At 34.4% G+C, this 15021-nt stretch overlaps 1 protein-coding gene across 1 annotated transcript in view; it reads right to left on the bottom strand.

Annotated features, from left to right (window-relative positions):
• Window positions 1-4713: 4713 nt before the first annotated feature.
• The window catches only part of LOC124371697 (FACT complex subunit spt16-like), a 49284-nt gene continuing 38976 nt past the window's right edge, over window positions 4714-15021 (bottom strand). The window contains 1 exon segment of the mRNA XM_046830035.1: window positions 4714-6016. Coding sequence (XP_046685991.1) covers window positions 6010-6016 — 7 coding nt within the window. The 3' untranslated portion in view covers window positions 4714-6009.

Here is a 15021-nt window from a genome sequence, read left to right as displayed (position 1 = left end):
TACGGGAGGTATTTCTCCTAACTATATGGAGGTCGAATGTTTTCACACTCTATTGAAAATTGTCCGTCCGAAGTCACTTCCTCACATCTCCTCCGGATCATGACCTATCAATAAGTTCAGGTCATTTGTATTGAAAGAAAAAGGCAGCGTCCCTTATCGAACAAAGGCACAAAACTGGGTGAAGTTTCGTGAAAGCGTTAAACTGAACCAGTTTTAAGTCTCCGTGTAATATATCACATTAAAACAAGTAGAGGAAATTAGACAGACAGCTGTGGGGAACGAATTTTTTTTAATTATACTGTGTTTCATAAATCTGCTTGGAAGTGCAACGTCTGAACAAGGGGGGGTATCGGTAAATGCGGCCCTATCCATTCGCCATGGTTTAATTTTATGTACCTTTTTTCTCAGAAACCCCTTTAAAAGCTAATCCATCATCAAACTTTTAAGGACACTACTATTTAGACCTTTGTTAACCATTTAGAGGCGGAAAACATTATAAAAATCTATTTTTAAAATTTTTTATTGCAAGAATAAAATTATAATGTAATTATATTATTTTTAACAAGAAATTAATAAATTTTTTATTTTACAACAAATTAAAAAATAAGGTTGAAAACTTCTTTTTTTAACATTCTGTTTCCGCTCTCTAAATAGTTAACAAAGTGTCTTAAAATAGTAAGTGTCCTAAAGTTTGATTGGAGGATAGCTTTAAAGGTTTCTAGAGAAAAAGGTACATTACAATTGGCCAAATTAACCATGGGAAAGGGATATGGCATACTACCGAACCCCCCTTAATAATGACAAAAAACGTGTGGGCAAATTTTATCAATTACCCAATAAGTATATTAAGGCGAGCACAATTGCTCAAAAAACGTCGCTTACCGAAAGAATATGGCAAAGACTTCCTAGAAATGTAAGATGATAAAACAATGTTTTAACAGAGCATCAAGTAACAGTTAAAAGATTATTGCTTAAAAAGCATAAAAAAACATATAGTGTTCAAGAATTCACTTCAAATCTTCTCCCTAAATATGCTTAGTGAAGAACCCCAACTGAAGCCAACAGACTAATTTCTTTATGGAAAAGTAAACCAAAAAGCACTCCACAGAAACTCTCTCTCAGCCGGACTGCAATACGTGCCCATGATCTCCTCCAATAACTCAAAAACCAGATGGTACATCACACTTGTGGGGGCGAAAAGTAACAGCAAGAGATCCACGAACTGTCGTACTCTCTATTTGTTTGCCCGCAGTGTAATGCTCTGAGCACATATTATAGTAATGTTTCTCCAAAGACCATACCCTGTAGACTACACACACTATGATAATAGATCATGTTGCTTCCCACTAAGATGAGTTTCTTGTATTTCACGCTAACCAACTCCTCACTACGCTATTTGGCTCTCTTTTAAACCATCTGAAATATATGAATGAGATGTACGCAAAATCTGTAATCCCCAACAAAGAGAGCCCCTGGGTTATGAGTTAATAACAGTGATAAGTAATCATTTAACAAGAGCTTCCTAGGGAAAGGCCATACACTTCCTTTTCTTACCTTCGTATTTAAAGCTATTTTTGAGGCTTGAATACTTCCCATCACTAATCTGGAAGGTGGGCTCAAGTATAATTGTTGGTTACCTAAGCCTAGGAAAACGCTCAAAAAACGAAGTAATGTGCCTACAAGGCCAATCAGTCTACTACCTATACCTTCTAAATTATTCGAAAAGTTATTTTTAAAACGACTTCAGGTTTTTATAACTGAATGCAATTTAATTCCCAATCATCAGTTTGGTTTCAGAGTGCACCACTCCCACTATCGAAACAAGTCCATAGAGTAGCTAATATAATAAGGCAAGATTTGGAATCAAGAAAATTTTGTTCTGCAGCATTTCTCGATGTGAGTCAAGCCTTTGACAAAGTGTGGCATGAAGGGCTTCTTTTAATTTAAAATAAAAAGTCATCTACCTCACACTGTTTACAACATTATAAAATCTTATTTAGAACGAAGGTATTTTCAAATCAAGTTTACTGATTGTCTTTCAGATCTGAATGAAATAAACTCTGGTGTACCTCAGGGAAAGTGTACTAGGACCAGTGCTGTACTTTAATTTTCACACTGCAGACATTCCAACTAATCAAAATTCTTTGACAGCAACATTCGCCGATGACACTGCCGTACTGGCATCCCCACTCCAACCATGTTGTAGCATCACAAATTCTACAAACTAACTTAAATTCTATCACAGTTTGGCTTAAAACTTGGAGAATTAAAGTGAATGAAACTAAATCTGTTCACGTCACATTTACGTTGAAACATGACACCTGTCCACCAGTGTTTTTAAACAACATTCAAATTCCTCAAAGAAATGAAGCTAAGTATCTGGGTGTACATCTCGATAGGAAGCTGACTTGGAAACCACACATATGGAACAAAAGGCTCCAATTAAATTCAAAATTTTCAAAAACTAAATTGGCTTTTTGGGATCAAATCCCATTTATCAATAGAAAGCAAACTGTTGTTGTACAAGACTGTTCTAAAAGCCCATCTGGACTTACGGAATTCAACTGTGGGGAGTTGCTTCTACCATCAAATATTGAAATTATACAGCGTTTCCAATCTAAAGTTCTCCGAAAGATATTACAGGCCCCATGGTATGTTCGTAATGAAGTCATTCACAGAGACACGAATATCCCTTTTGTTACTGAAGAAATTCCAAAGTTCTGCATCAAGTATCAAAACAAATTAAAACTCTCATCCTAACTACTTGGCTATTAATCTGCTGGACAACAGTGACCATCAATTTTCGGCTAAAAAGACATGATTTTCTTAAACTTAGCTGATCGATTTTAAAGATGAACAATCTCTTAAATGTTTATGTTAATTAAGGTTACCATGTCCTTAAGATTTATCATCAAATTTACTTATTGTTTGTTGTATATAAACAGATTGTAAATAAATTAGTCAAAAAAAAAAAAAAAACTTCAGTACATATATCTTCTGATGGTCGTTCATTTAAACACGAACATCAATAACCAACCAGTTTGTGACAAGTTTACAACGGTGCTGTCACCCGGTACTGAAGGGTTTATTTGCCGAGCACAGAGCTGCTCCACAGCTAGCATACATGCAGCGTGCTCTAGTCCACCATGATGAAAGTCAGCAACATCTTTTTTCTACCAAACTCCCACCAGAATCTCCTAATTCATCACATCTCATCGTGGTATATTGAGTCCACATTCTGATCGCCGTCATTCTCAGAAAATTTACAAATTGTTGCCTAACTCACACCAATGCATCTGGATAAATCTTAAAATTACATGAGATCCTTAAAATTATTACAAATAATTCCTGCCATATCGACTAAACCACAATCAAAATAAAAAATTGATAATGGCAACTTCAAAATGCAGTTGAAAAAAAAACTAGAAAACAATAACATTCTAACGTCCAGGTAAAACCTCACCCTGTGCTTTAGTGGTAGTTCCTTAGTCGACCATCGAAGTATAGTAGTAATTAAACAGCACTTCTGTGGATTTGTAGTAGCTCAAATAAACACTACTATAGGCCAATGTGTACATCTTACCGCTGCTTTTTTATAGCGAAGCAGCGGTTTGGCACGAGTTAACACAGAATGGCAGATCAACGCAAAGTAATATCGCCTTTATCAACTTGGGCGTGGCAGTTAAGGAGTTAAAAACAAAACTGCTATGTCTAGTATTGCGGCTCAAAACCGTAAGAAGTCGCAGGTTAACAGTTAGCTTTTTTAAAAAAAGTCTTGCTGTGACCTCTAATACACATATTGGAAGTTTTCATTTAAGTTTTTATTCATTCTTTATGTAATATTATGGCAGATATTTCGTGAGGCAACATTCAAAAATAAACTATTAAATCTTGCTCACGTTTATATAAATGGTTAGGCCTACATATTTTAACTGATCTAAAACAAAATCTCTGGGCAATCTGAATTCAATGTGAGTTTACTGGCAGAGATGACTTGCACTCAATCCAAGCACTGCGCACGGAATACCAGACCTGTTGTTGACAAGATTGAGAGGAAAGGTAGAAAATCCAAGCACTACACACAGAATACCAGACCTATTGTTGACAAGATTGAGAGGAAAAGTAGAAATCCAAGTACTGCACACGGAATACCAGACCTGTTGTTGACAAGATTGAGAGGAAAGGTAGAAATCCAAGCACTGCGCACAGAATACCAGACCTGTTGTTGACAGATTGAGAGGAAAAGTAGAAATCCAAGCACTGCGCACAGAATACCAGACCTGTTGTTGACAAGATTGAGAGGAAAAGTAGAAATCCAAGTACTGCACACGGAATACCAGACCTGTTGTTGACAAGATTGAGAGGAAAGGTAGAAATCCAAGCACTGCGCACGGATACTAGACCTTTATTGACAAGATTGAGAGGAAAAGGTTGAAATCCAAGCACTGCACACGGATACTAGACCTGTTATTGACAAAATTTAGAAGAAAGGTAGAAATCCAAGCACTGTACACGGATACTGTACTAGACCTGTTATTGGCGAGATTGAGAAGAAATGTAGAAATCCAAGCACTGCGCACGGAATACTAGACCTGTTATTGACAAGATTGAGAGGAAAGGTAGAAATCCAAGCACTGCGCACGGAATACCTTACCTGTTGTTGACAAGATTGAGAGGAAAGGTAGAAATGGGTTACTAATTAAAACAAACAAGTCTGTAAAAAAAACTGTGTATTACGATACAACTAATCATCGGTTAACTTATAACAGACAGAGGTATCCTTACAGTTAGTGAACTGAGAGCATAATGTACACATAAATGGTTACATGCACAAGGTGTACAGTGAACAAGATCTGGTAAATCCAACTGTTGCCAACTGAGCCTCAAGCAAATTCAAGTCTGGATCAGTTTTAAAATGGCGTTTTTATTTTCAGGATACATCAGTGACCTATTAACAGTATCCATGTATACTTTAGTATTAGAAATTGCTATAGGATACTTTATAAAACTCATTGTGTATATACAGTATATAGTAGTTCTACCCTGGCTACTGTTAAAAATAGTATACAATATTTTTTTATAGTAAATCAGTATAATTAATATCGCTCTCAGTTTATTTGCTATTAAATTAATAACTAACTAAAAGTTGAAACTATTGTTTATAAAATAAAAACTTCAGTGTTGAACCCATCAAGACTGCTAACACTATGCATATGTATAACACTTTCAGAGATATAAAAGGTCTTTCTTGTATTTTTACAGTGGAATTAAGGTCACTTTCAAAACATTATCATTTATCGTAGAGCTGAGTAGGTTAGAAATGTGCAATTTCAAAATTTAAAACAAATTGTGCAATTATAAATAATTTTTTCAATTTTAATACAGTAATTAAATTTACAAATGTTTGGCCGTACATTGCACCATTGCCAACACAGTACAGTGTATATACATCGTTCATTGTAAACTCTTTAAAACAATTAGACTATACTTTAGTAGATCATGTACTTCCTCCAGTACAGGTGGCAGAGTACTGTAGACAATTAGCAGAGGAATGTTTCAACATTAAAACACTAAAGAGGTCTAAACACGGGTAGAAGTTGAGTTTTATTTGAGAACCCACAACAATATAGCCAATACTTGTAGCAGAACAGATGAACTGTTCCAGACATTTCTGTCGAGAACAAACAATAAAAGTCGCTCTCAGACGTGATTTACGTTCTCTATGTAACCACAACAAAGAAACAGATAGTTTATCGTCCGAGGGTAAACAAAAACACAACACTGTACACTTATACACTGGAATTTCACAAATTCTTGTACACTATACTTTCACTGCACCGGAGTTGTAACGATCGCTCTGAGAGATTGGAAATGAATATGCTAGAGAATACAAAATAACTTAGGGTCCTAGTCAGGCTTCAGTAGTGAAATGTACATAAGCAGTGCCTTCTCGAGAAACATTGTTCAATTTCATCACAACACTGGGAGAATGTTCTTCGTGGCGTGTACTTACTTACTTCCTGCAACAACAAACAATATTGCACACATTAGTTCACTGATGGACTTGCTACATAGAAACATTGTTCAATTTCATCACAACACTGGGAGAATGTTCTTCGTGGCGTGTACTTACTTCCTGCAACAACAAACAATATTGCACACATTAGTTCACTGATGGACTTGCTACATAGAAACATTGTTCAATTTCATCACAACACTGGGAGAATGTTCTTCGTGGCGTGTACTTACTTCCTGTAACAACAAACAATATTGCACACATTAGTTCACTGATGGACTTGCTACATAGAAACATTGTACAATTTCATCACAACACTGGGAGAATGTTCTTCTTCGATGGCGTGTACTTACTTCCTGCAACAACAAACAATATTGCACACATTAGTTCACTGATGGACTTGCTACATAGAAACATTGTACAATTTTCATCACAACACTGGGAGAATGTTCTTCGTGGCGTGTACTTACTTCCTGCAACAACAAACAATATTGCACACATTAGTTCACTGATGGACTTGCTACATAGAAACATTGTACAATTTCATCACAACACTGGGAGAATGTTCTTCGTGGCGTGTACTTACTTCCTGCAACAACAAACAATATTGCACACATTAGTTCACTGATGGACTTGCTACATAGAAACATTGTACAATTTCATCACAACACTGGGAGAATGTTCTTCGTGGCATGTACTTACTTCCTGCAACAACAAACAATAGTGCACACATTAGTTCACTGATGGACTTGCTACATAGAAACAGCTGTGCAATGGAGTGGAAACATATAATTCAATACACATTTTATTTTTTCTTTAAGTTTGTTATTGATGATGGAAGGTTTGGAAAGAATAACAGGATTTGAGACATTTCCCATCATTGTATGTTATCCTCTTTGTCGGGTGGGGGAGTTATTAATACATACACAAATAAAGAACAGAAGAAGGTAAAGAAAGGAAATAAAATTGTTCAAACATACACAAAAGCTGCTTGGTGTCCAGTGCTTACAGGATCCATGTCCCGAGCACGAATCACAAGTCCGAGGATCACAATCACAATCACACATCGTTGTGCAGTGAGGCCTGGACTGGACTCCAAGCAGCTGTTGGGTATGTTTGAACTGTTTTACTTCCCTTCTTTTCTTGTTTCTGTTCTTTATTTTTGTATGTATTAATACCTCCCCACCTGACGAAGAGGTTAGATTTCAATCCTCGAAATGTTGGTGTTATACCTTTTATAACCTATAACGATGGCAAATGTCCGAAATTCTGTTATTCTTTTAGGTTCATGAAATTAAAATTGTTATATTTAATATTATGCTCTCTAATAAATATCAATCCAATCCGGATGAATGGACATTTTTTTCCATTTTTAACAGCACATAAGTAAAATGCAAAATTAGTTGCTTTTGTAATACCAGCTGAGGAAGACAACAGATCAGAAGCGTTACAGAGCGGAGAGGGTAAATTCAGCTGAATCTTGAACTTACAAACGTGATTCAAACAGAAGACTAGAAATGACTCTTAAGAAGTGTATAAGATGTAGTTACAACTATTTGGAGGTAACATTAGACACAGATAGCTTGAGCTAGTCACTGTGCCGCAAGGCCCAGACTCTGCATGATAAGATGTATCGACAGTGGATTAAGGACAGTTTATGAGGGGGGCAGCTCTTTACTCTACGAATCGTTGTCTCAACGACCCTATTTTTGTATTTGCAATATTAGTGTTGGGTCTTTTACACTACTAATCGTTGACTCAACGACCCTTTCTGAAAAATAACAAATAACAAGGGGTCTTTTACTCTACGAAGCGTTGTGACAAACGACCCGATTTACTAAGAAAACTAAAAGTTCAATCCAATGGTTCTTTGTCACAACGACCCATATAACCGAATATAAGGAATAGAACTACAAGTGGGTTCGTTGACACAACGACCCTTTTTCCATATTTTTTATCTAATTCATTAAATTGGCCGTTTACACTACGGACCTTTGTGGTCAACGGCCCAAATATAAATTAAAAGTTGAAAAGTCGAAAAAGGTTCGTAGAATCAACAACCTAGTTTCAGAATAAGTGAAATATATGTATTAAGGGGTCGTTGACTCAAAAGACCCTATAATGCATCTAACCTCAAATAAGACATTCTAGGGCTTTTACTCAACTGATCGTTGTCTCAACGCCCCTCCGTCCCAAACAAGCGCTTTCAAACGAAACAGGGTCAATCAGTCAACTCCTAGCCCGGTAGGCAATGAAGGCGCTGCGTCTGTGCCGAGTTTAGTCCTAACATCTGATATAAGGGTAAATACTTTGTATAAGTATTATATGTAAATGTTTTGTTTATTATACGTGTATATTATTGAACTAGATTTAAAGTCTGGTAACAGTTGTATTTTATAAAATATAAGAAATATTTTTAAGACATACATTTCTTGTTATGATTCCCATTTCCTTTTTATGTATTCAAAAATATATTTCACTCATGTACATAAACTGAAATAATGTATCTGTCCATTCATATTTCTACTTCTGTCGAAACAGGTTGAGGTTTCTAATTATTATTAAATGGTTAATCAAACAGTACCCAACGTTAAAATTAAAGTTAAAATGAAAACGTTGCAAACAAATGAAAACACTAATACTAGATTTTGACAACTACAACTCCAAACATGCACTATGAGGGAATTCGATTGACAGTGCTGAAGCCACTCATCTGAGAAGGACGAAAGATTTAATTTCTGTATGTCTGTATGACCGCACAATATGTCGAAAACGAATTGACTTATATATAGTTTTATTGATTTATAGCGATCACTTTCAAATTGCTATTTGCGGTTAATCGTACAGTGACGGGAAAATCGCAGAAGAAATAAATTTGTAAGCAAACTGTATACAGTCATATGACATTTTTAGATGTGGCACGGTAACACAAGTACCCTATCCATCCGCAAGATATTTCTAAAAATTCTTTTTTTGTATGCTTTAAATTTTATATGAATATTTATTTATACATAGACAAGAAGAAGCTCCATTTTGGCGCATGTATACTCATGCTTTTCGGCTGAGCATAATATATTAGGATATATTGTAACATATACGTACTTGAATTCTGTGCGCTCCACTACCCGTGTGTTATTTTTTTTTTTTTTATATCTGATTGAGTTCATTTATAAGTCTAGGTGAGTTACTGTAGTCGACACTATATACATCATCTGATATCAAACCTTTCTTACCACTCAGTAGCTAATCCCATCGTGTAACTGTAGAATATTTAGCGTATCAACTATACCATGTAATCGATTTGTTAATTACGTGTATAAGTATGTTAAAAGAGGTTTTGTTAGCATTGAATAGTTTTAACAGTTTAAATTAATCTATGGTCAAATATCAATGGAATCAAACTTAAATATTCTAACTACGTACAACTACAGAAACAACAGTGAGGTAGTCTCAGGTAAAGACTCGGGTGAGGTGGTTCCTTCCTTCCTCAAAATGGTGTCGTTAGGAGACCAATGCAATAGTTTTATTGCAACCGGTCTCTAGTTTTACGGTCCCTTCTGAATGGGTCTAATGAAATTACGTGGAAGGGGTTTATAAAACTATTCTCAGAAATTCCGTGAGGGGTATTGGGTAAAGAGATAAGTCTGCATAATAGCCTATCTTCCATATTATAACATCTGCTCCTACCTACCAGGTGTCAGCAATAAGATAAATTTCTCAAGCCTCAACCACATCTGACACTGAAAAATTAGCAGAAATTAGGGAACCCCTAATATCCTATATCACACGACATTTAAAATACAATACAACCCTGCGATATAATAACTCTAAATAAGATTCAGTGATTACAAAAAACCCTCAACAATAGTTAAAAACTTTACAATAGTAAAAAAATTGATGACACAAATTGAAAATAAATTGTTGCAGATAAAAACAGAAATAAACTGAATGCAAAATAATGAATGAAATTTAAAATAATTTGTTTTTTTAAAATATATGTGAGGTTAGAAAAAATATATTGTTAATTAGCCTACAAATTTTACTTACTATTTTCTTGGATATAAGAGGCAACGTCATTTAAAGATGCAGCGAGCACAATCCGACGCAAGACCATCGAGGTATATAAATTACAGGCTCGTGCCGACCATCAACGACACTACTGAATTTGTTGACATCTCATGAAATCGAGCGGCAGATTAGCGAAATAAAAATGGGCCTTGCTTTAAACGACGAAGGGCTTCAGAACCAGGAAGTGGAGACACGCGTTTGCAACGTGTGTCTTACGATGAAGGCAACCAGGGTGGCCACACCTTGTGGACACAATGTAGTGTGCAGGCCGTGCGCCGTCTCTATGACCGAGGATGATATATTTCATCAAGTTCACAAATGGCGATGGAACAATATTACAACACATATACGCCTGCCACTAACATGTCCTATTTGTAGAGCAATTGTTGGTGCTTTTGTAAAACCATTTTATCATATCTTTACCGTTTTAAAACAATGTAACTGTAAAATATATTGTTTCTATTAAAAGTGTCTAAAAGAATGGTTTTTTTCTTTGCACAACTAGTTCGTAGTTACCCGTATTACGAGTATGGTATATCTTATATTTATTGCAGCGTTTTATATATTTTTTGGGCTATCTAATCCTATAATGTATATATCTATTATATATAATATAATGTCAGTTTTTGTTCTCAAGATGTCCTGTGAACAGAAATAAATTATATCTTTCCCAGCCCTCATAGGCTTTACTGCGTTCGGACCCAATAGAAACCTTTATACTTTTAATTGCTTATTTATGAAACAGGTGTAAGCATTATTAAAGATTTTGAAGACTTATTATTAAAGAATTTTATTTCATCTATACTAATAGATCCAACTCTAAATAGCGAAACATTATCCGAAAACACATAAATACTTTTCCAACCTTTTTTCCAAACTGCAGACATAAGCATTTTCACAAACTAGCTATTAGCATGAGCTTTTTTTATAAACAAACACATGTTATTTTCGATTAAATATTAAAATACAAATAATTTATATATACTATCTGACATAATTAGTTTATATAGTTATTAACAGTAAACCTTTTAAGAAAGGAAAAGTTATTTGTTAAAACGCCTTTAACATTGCAACATTAAAACAAAAATATTTGAAATGTTACTCTATTTAATCAACTTTTTTACTATTTTCCAGGGAACCTGCAGAGGGTAAGTTTAACTGTTAAAGGTAATAATTTTTAAATTTTATGTTATTGGGGGATATTTTCGTTTTCTAGCCATTTTCCAAGTTCTTTTCTTTACATAATACTGTAGGTTTTAGTTATATTTAAAACATTTTCATGAAATATGCAAAACATGCTGTATATATGTAGTGTTTTTCAATTCGTAAAAAATAAAATAATTAAAGTACCAAACATAAAATTATAACTTTTAAATATACAAATTTTAACATTTTGGTGATTGTGTATGGAACTGACGAGTGTATCAAGGGAAGTAACATAATCTAATTTAAAAAGAATGTAATTAGAAAAATATTGATTGAAAATCGTACTTCTAAAATTAATATTAAAGTCGGGGAAGCTGGTCGAATACTGTATGGGCGAGATATATCCAGACATTTTGTCTACTTCGTAGTTGATGAGAGAGAAATTCGCTTTATTTGTATTACTAAATGCATTGACTGAAATAACCTACTGATTAAATTATATACACCCAAACGTGTTTTCACTGCTCAATTACTAAAATAACCGCATATGTATGTAACGGTTAAAAAAGGCTCAATACTTATTACTTACTGCATTTTTTCAATAAGTGATACAATTGTATCAATACTCAATGTTAATTGTTGTTTATCAATTAATATATTTTATTTGTTATTTATGCTAGTTATCTTTTAACAATTTCACTTTTAGTGGCTGTTATTAAAATATGAGTAACAATTGGTTGCATGTAACACTAGCTACCCTCACTCACTGATTACCCTTAGATTCATACTCAATTTTGCTCGCATGACATATGCGTTACGGAAACATCCTTTTTAATGGCAAAGCAGGCATTTCCGACATAAATGGTGGTTATGAAAGAAAATTCCACGTAAAAAACCATTTTCCACTAAATTACATATGACAGTAAAGATGTTTTAGAAAACTGAAGTCGGAAGTGAAACATTTCTATTTGCTCTAAATAACTGAATATTTTGCTTGCTTGAACAGTTTCAAAGATTCCAATATTAATGAATTGTTAATAAATAATTTTAGATCAATTGGTTAGAGTACTGAGGTTTAAGTCCATAGCCCTTTTGCAGTGGACTCTTGTAGTATAGAGACCTTAAGAGAGCTGGAACGTTAATATATAACATGTCGTAATTCTTTAATGATTTGTTCCTTTAGACTAAGTATATGGTTTAGATCTCTGGTGATTTGAAAATAATAAATAGTATTTAGTATTTATATCTTTTAATTTAACTATAAACTGACAAATCAAATAACAAACCCCAAGGATTAGATCGAATCATAATTTTAAGAGCTAATGCTAGAATCACAAACTAGCAAAGAAGAATCACAAAATGCTAGAAGGGGCATTTTAAAAATTATAATAACATTTTGTACCACATGATTTCTATATGGTGGTTTGAAACGGAAAAAGAAGTGTTATGATGTAACTTTTAACATATTTTTAGCTTCCATAATTTATTTTTAGTTATTATTAGTCACATTCTAATACATTTAGCATATAACTTCATAGGGATTATTTTCAATTCTCCTTTTTTAAAAGATGTATTGACGACATTGTCGGCATAGTCGAAATGTAATTCTCCTCATTTAAATTAATTTTCTATAATGAAGAATGCTTAAATGATAGTAGCCACTTAACCTATTCTTACATTTAAGATTCTCCTTAGACGTACTAGATACGATTATATCTTAATATATTAAATTCTTAATCCTCTAAAGAAAACTCTCCATGACTTCTTTTTCACCTCAAACATTATTAATAAGCATAAATGTGTATGAACATGAATATATCAATATTCCGTGCAGGTAATTAGAAGCATTTTATTAAACTTCAAGTATCAACTTTATTCAATCCACAAAGTAAATTATTTATAAATTAAGAGATATAGATAGAGTTAATAACATATTGAAATTAGAAGAGGAGTGAACGAAAAATAAAAGTACAATTTTGCTGTAAACAGCACTAAAATTCTATTAATTTGTTTAAATATTACAAATAAACTAATTTTATAAAATTATATATTTATTTGGCATGAATTGTATAAGTTTATATAGAGAATCAAACTAATTCGAAAAAATGTAAGTTTTTAAATAATGAACATTTATGTTTTAATAATTCATTGTATATAAGCTAAATTACTGATTACTTTCAAAACTGTATGTAATTTTTATCTACTATTATTAATTTGATCTATATTCTTGATATTTAGAATTGCTATTTATCGTTACAATTTCCATTTTTAATATTTATTTTGTATTCCCATTTTTATCACTCTTACTTGGTAATGTCTTATCATTACTGCTTATAAAGTATATCTGTATCCGGTAAAAGGGGTTTTATATTAATATAGTTTTAAAATTAATACAAAACAAATTATTACATTTGTAAATTTATAGTGGCAAGAGAAATAATGTAACGCTACATCAATACGAGCGCAACATTCAGCGCCGTACGACTGGTGCGCGGCAACATCTCGCCACATTGTCCGGCTGCACGCAGTTGACACAAAGACCCTAGTAGACTAAAAGAACCTCTGAACAGTTTAAAGTAGGTCGTTGTCTCAACGACCCTCTTACTATATTTTATCCATTGAGTTGAAAAATGGGTTGTTGTCCGCTACGACCCTTCTTCACATTGCTTATACATTTCTCCATTTTGGTCCGTTGACACAAGGATGGTTGAGTAAAAGACCTGGTTCTCTCAATATAAGCATTTAATATAATTTAGGGTCGTTGAGACAACGACCCATCTTTTGAAATATTCAACTAAACAGGCAAAAAGTGGCGTTGTTGCTACGAACCCAGTTGAGTAATTGACCCTTTTCATTCATTTTTACTGGGTCGTTGTCACAACGAACCTATGTAGAAAATCTTAAATATCAAAATGGGGTCGTTGTCTCAACGACCTGTAGACTAAATGACCCTGTCTTATTTGTTATTTTCTCAGAAAGGGTCGTTGAGTCAACGATTAGTAGTGTAAAAGACCCGTCACCGTTATGAGTGTAGACCTGTGGGGCTTGGCTGTCTAGAGGTTTACACAAGGAATGTTTAGACAGATATACATTTAGCGCTTACTTGGACCTCTTGTGGTTCTTGTCAGGACTTGAGTCCTCCCTGGAAACGTTTCTTATCACTGGAACTGGAGCGTTTGTGCTTTTCAGGTGACTTGTGTGAACTTGAACTCTTGTGTGAGGTAGAACTCTTACTATCATCCATACTTACTTGGACTTTTTGTGGTTCTTGTAAGGACTTCGAGTCCTCCCTGGAACGTTTCTTATCACTGGAACTGGAGCTTTTGTGCTTGTCAGGCGACTTGTGTGAACTTGAGCTCTTGTGTGAGGTAGAACTCTTACTATCATCCATACTTACTTGGACTTTTTGTGGTTCTTGTCAGGATTTGAGTCCTCCCTGGAACGTTTCTTATCACTGGAACTGGAGCTTTTGTACTTGTCAGGCGTCTTGTGTGAACTTGAGCTCTTGTGTGAGGTAGAACTCTTACTATCATCCATACTTACTTGGACTTCTTGTGGTTCTTGTCAGGACTTGAGTTCTCCCTGGAACGTTTCTTATCACTGGAACTGGAGCTTTTGTGCTTTTCAGGTGACTTGTGTGAGGTAGAACTCTTAATATCATCCATACTTACTTGGACTTCTTGTGGTTCTTGTCAGGACTTGAGTCCTCCCTGGAACGTTTCTTATCACTGGAACTGGAGCTTTTGTGCTTTTCAGGTGACTTGTGTGAACTTGAGCTCTTGTGTGAGGTA

The sequence above is a fragment of the Homalodisca vitripennis genome, unplaced genomic scaffold (genome assembly GCF_021130785.1).
Source record: "Homalodisca vitripennis isolate AUS2020 unplaced genomic scaffold, UT_GWSS_2.1 ScUCBcl_1829;HRSCAF=5945, whole genome shotgun sequence".
NCBI lineage: Eukaryota > Metazoa > Arthropoda > Insecta > Hemiptera > Cicadellidae > Homalodisca > Homalodisca vitripennis.
The sequence above is the reverse complement of the archived record's forward strand: the minus strand, read 5'-3'. Positions and strand labels throughout refer to the sequence as shown.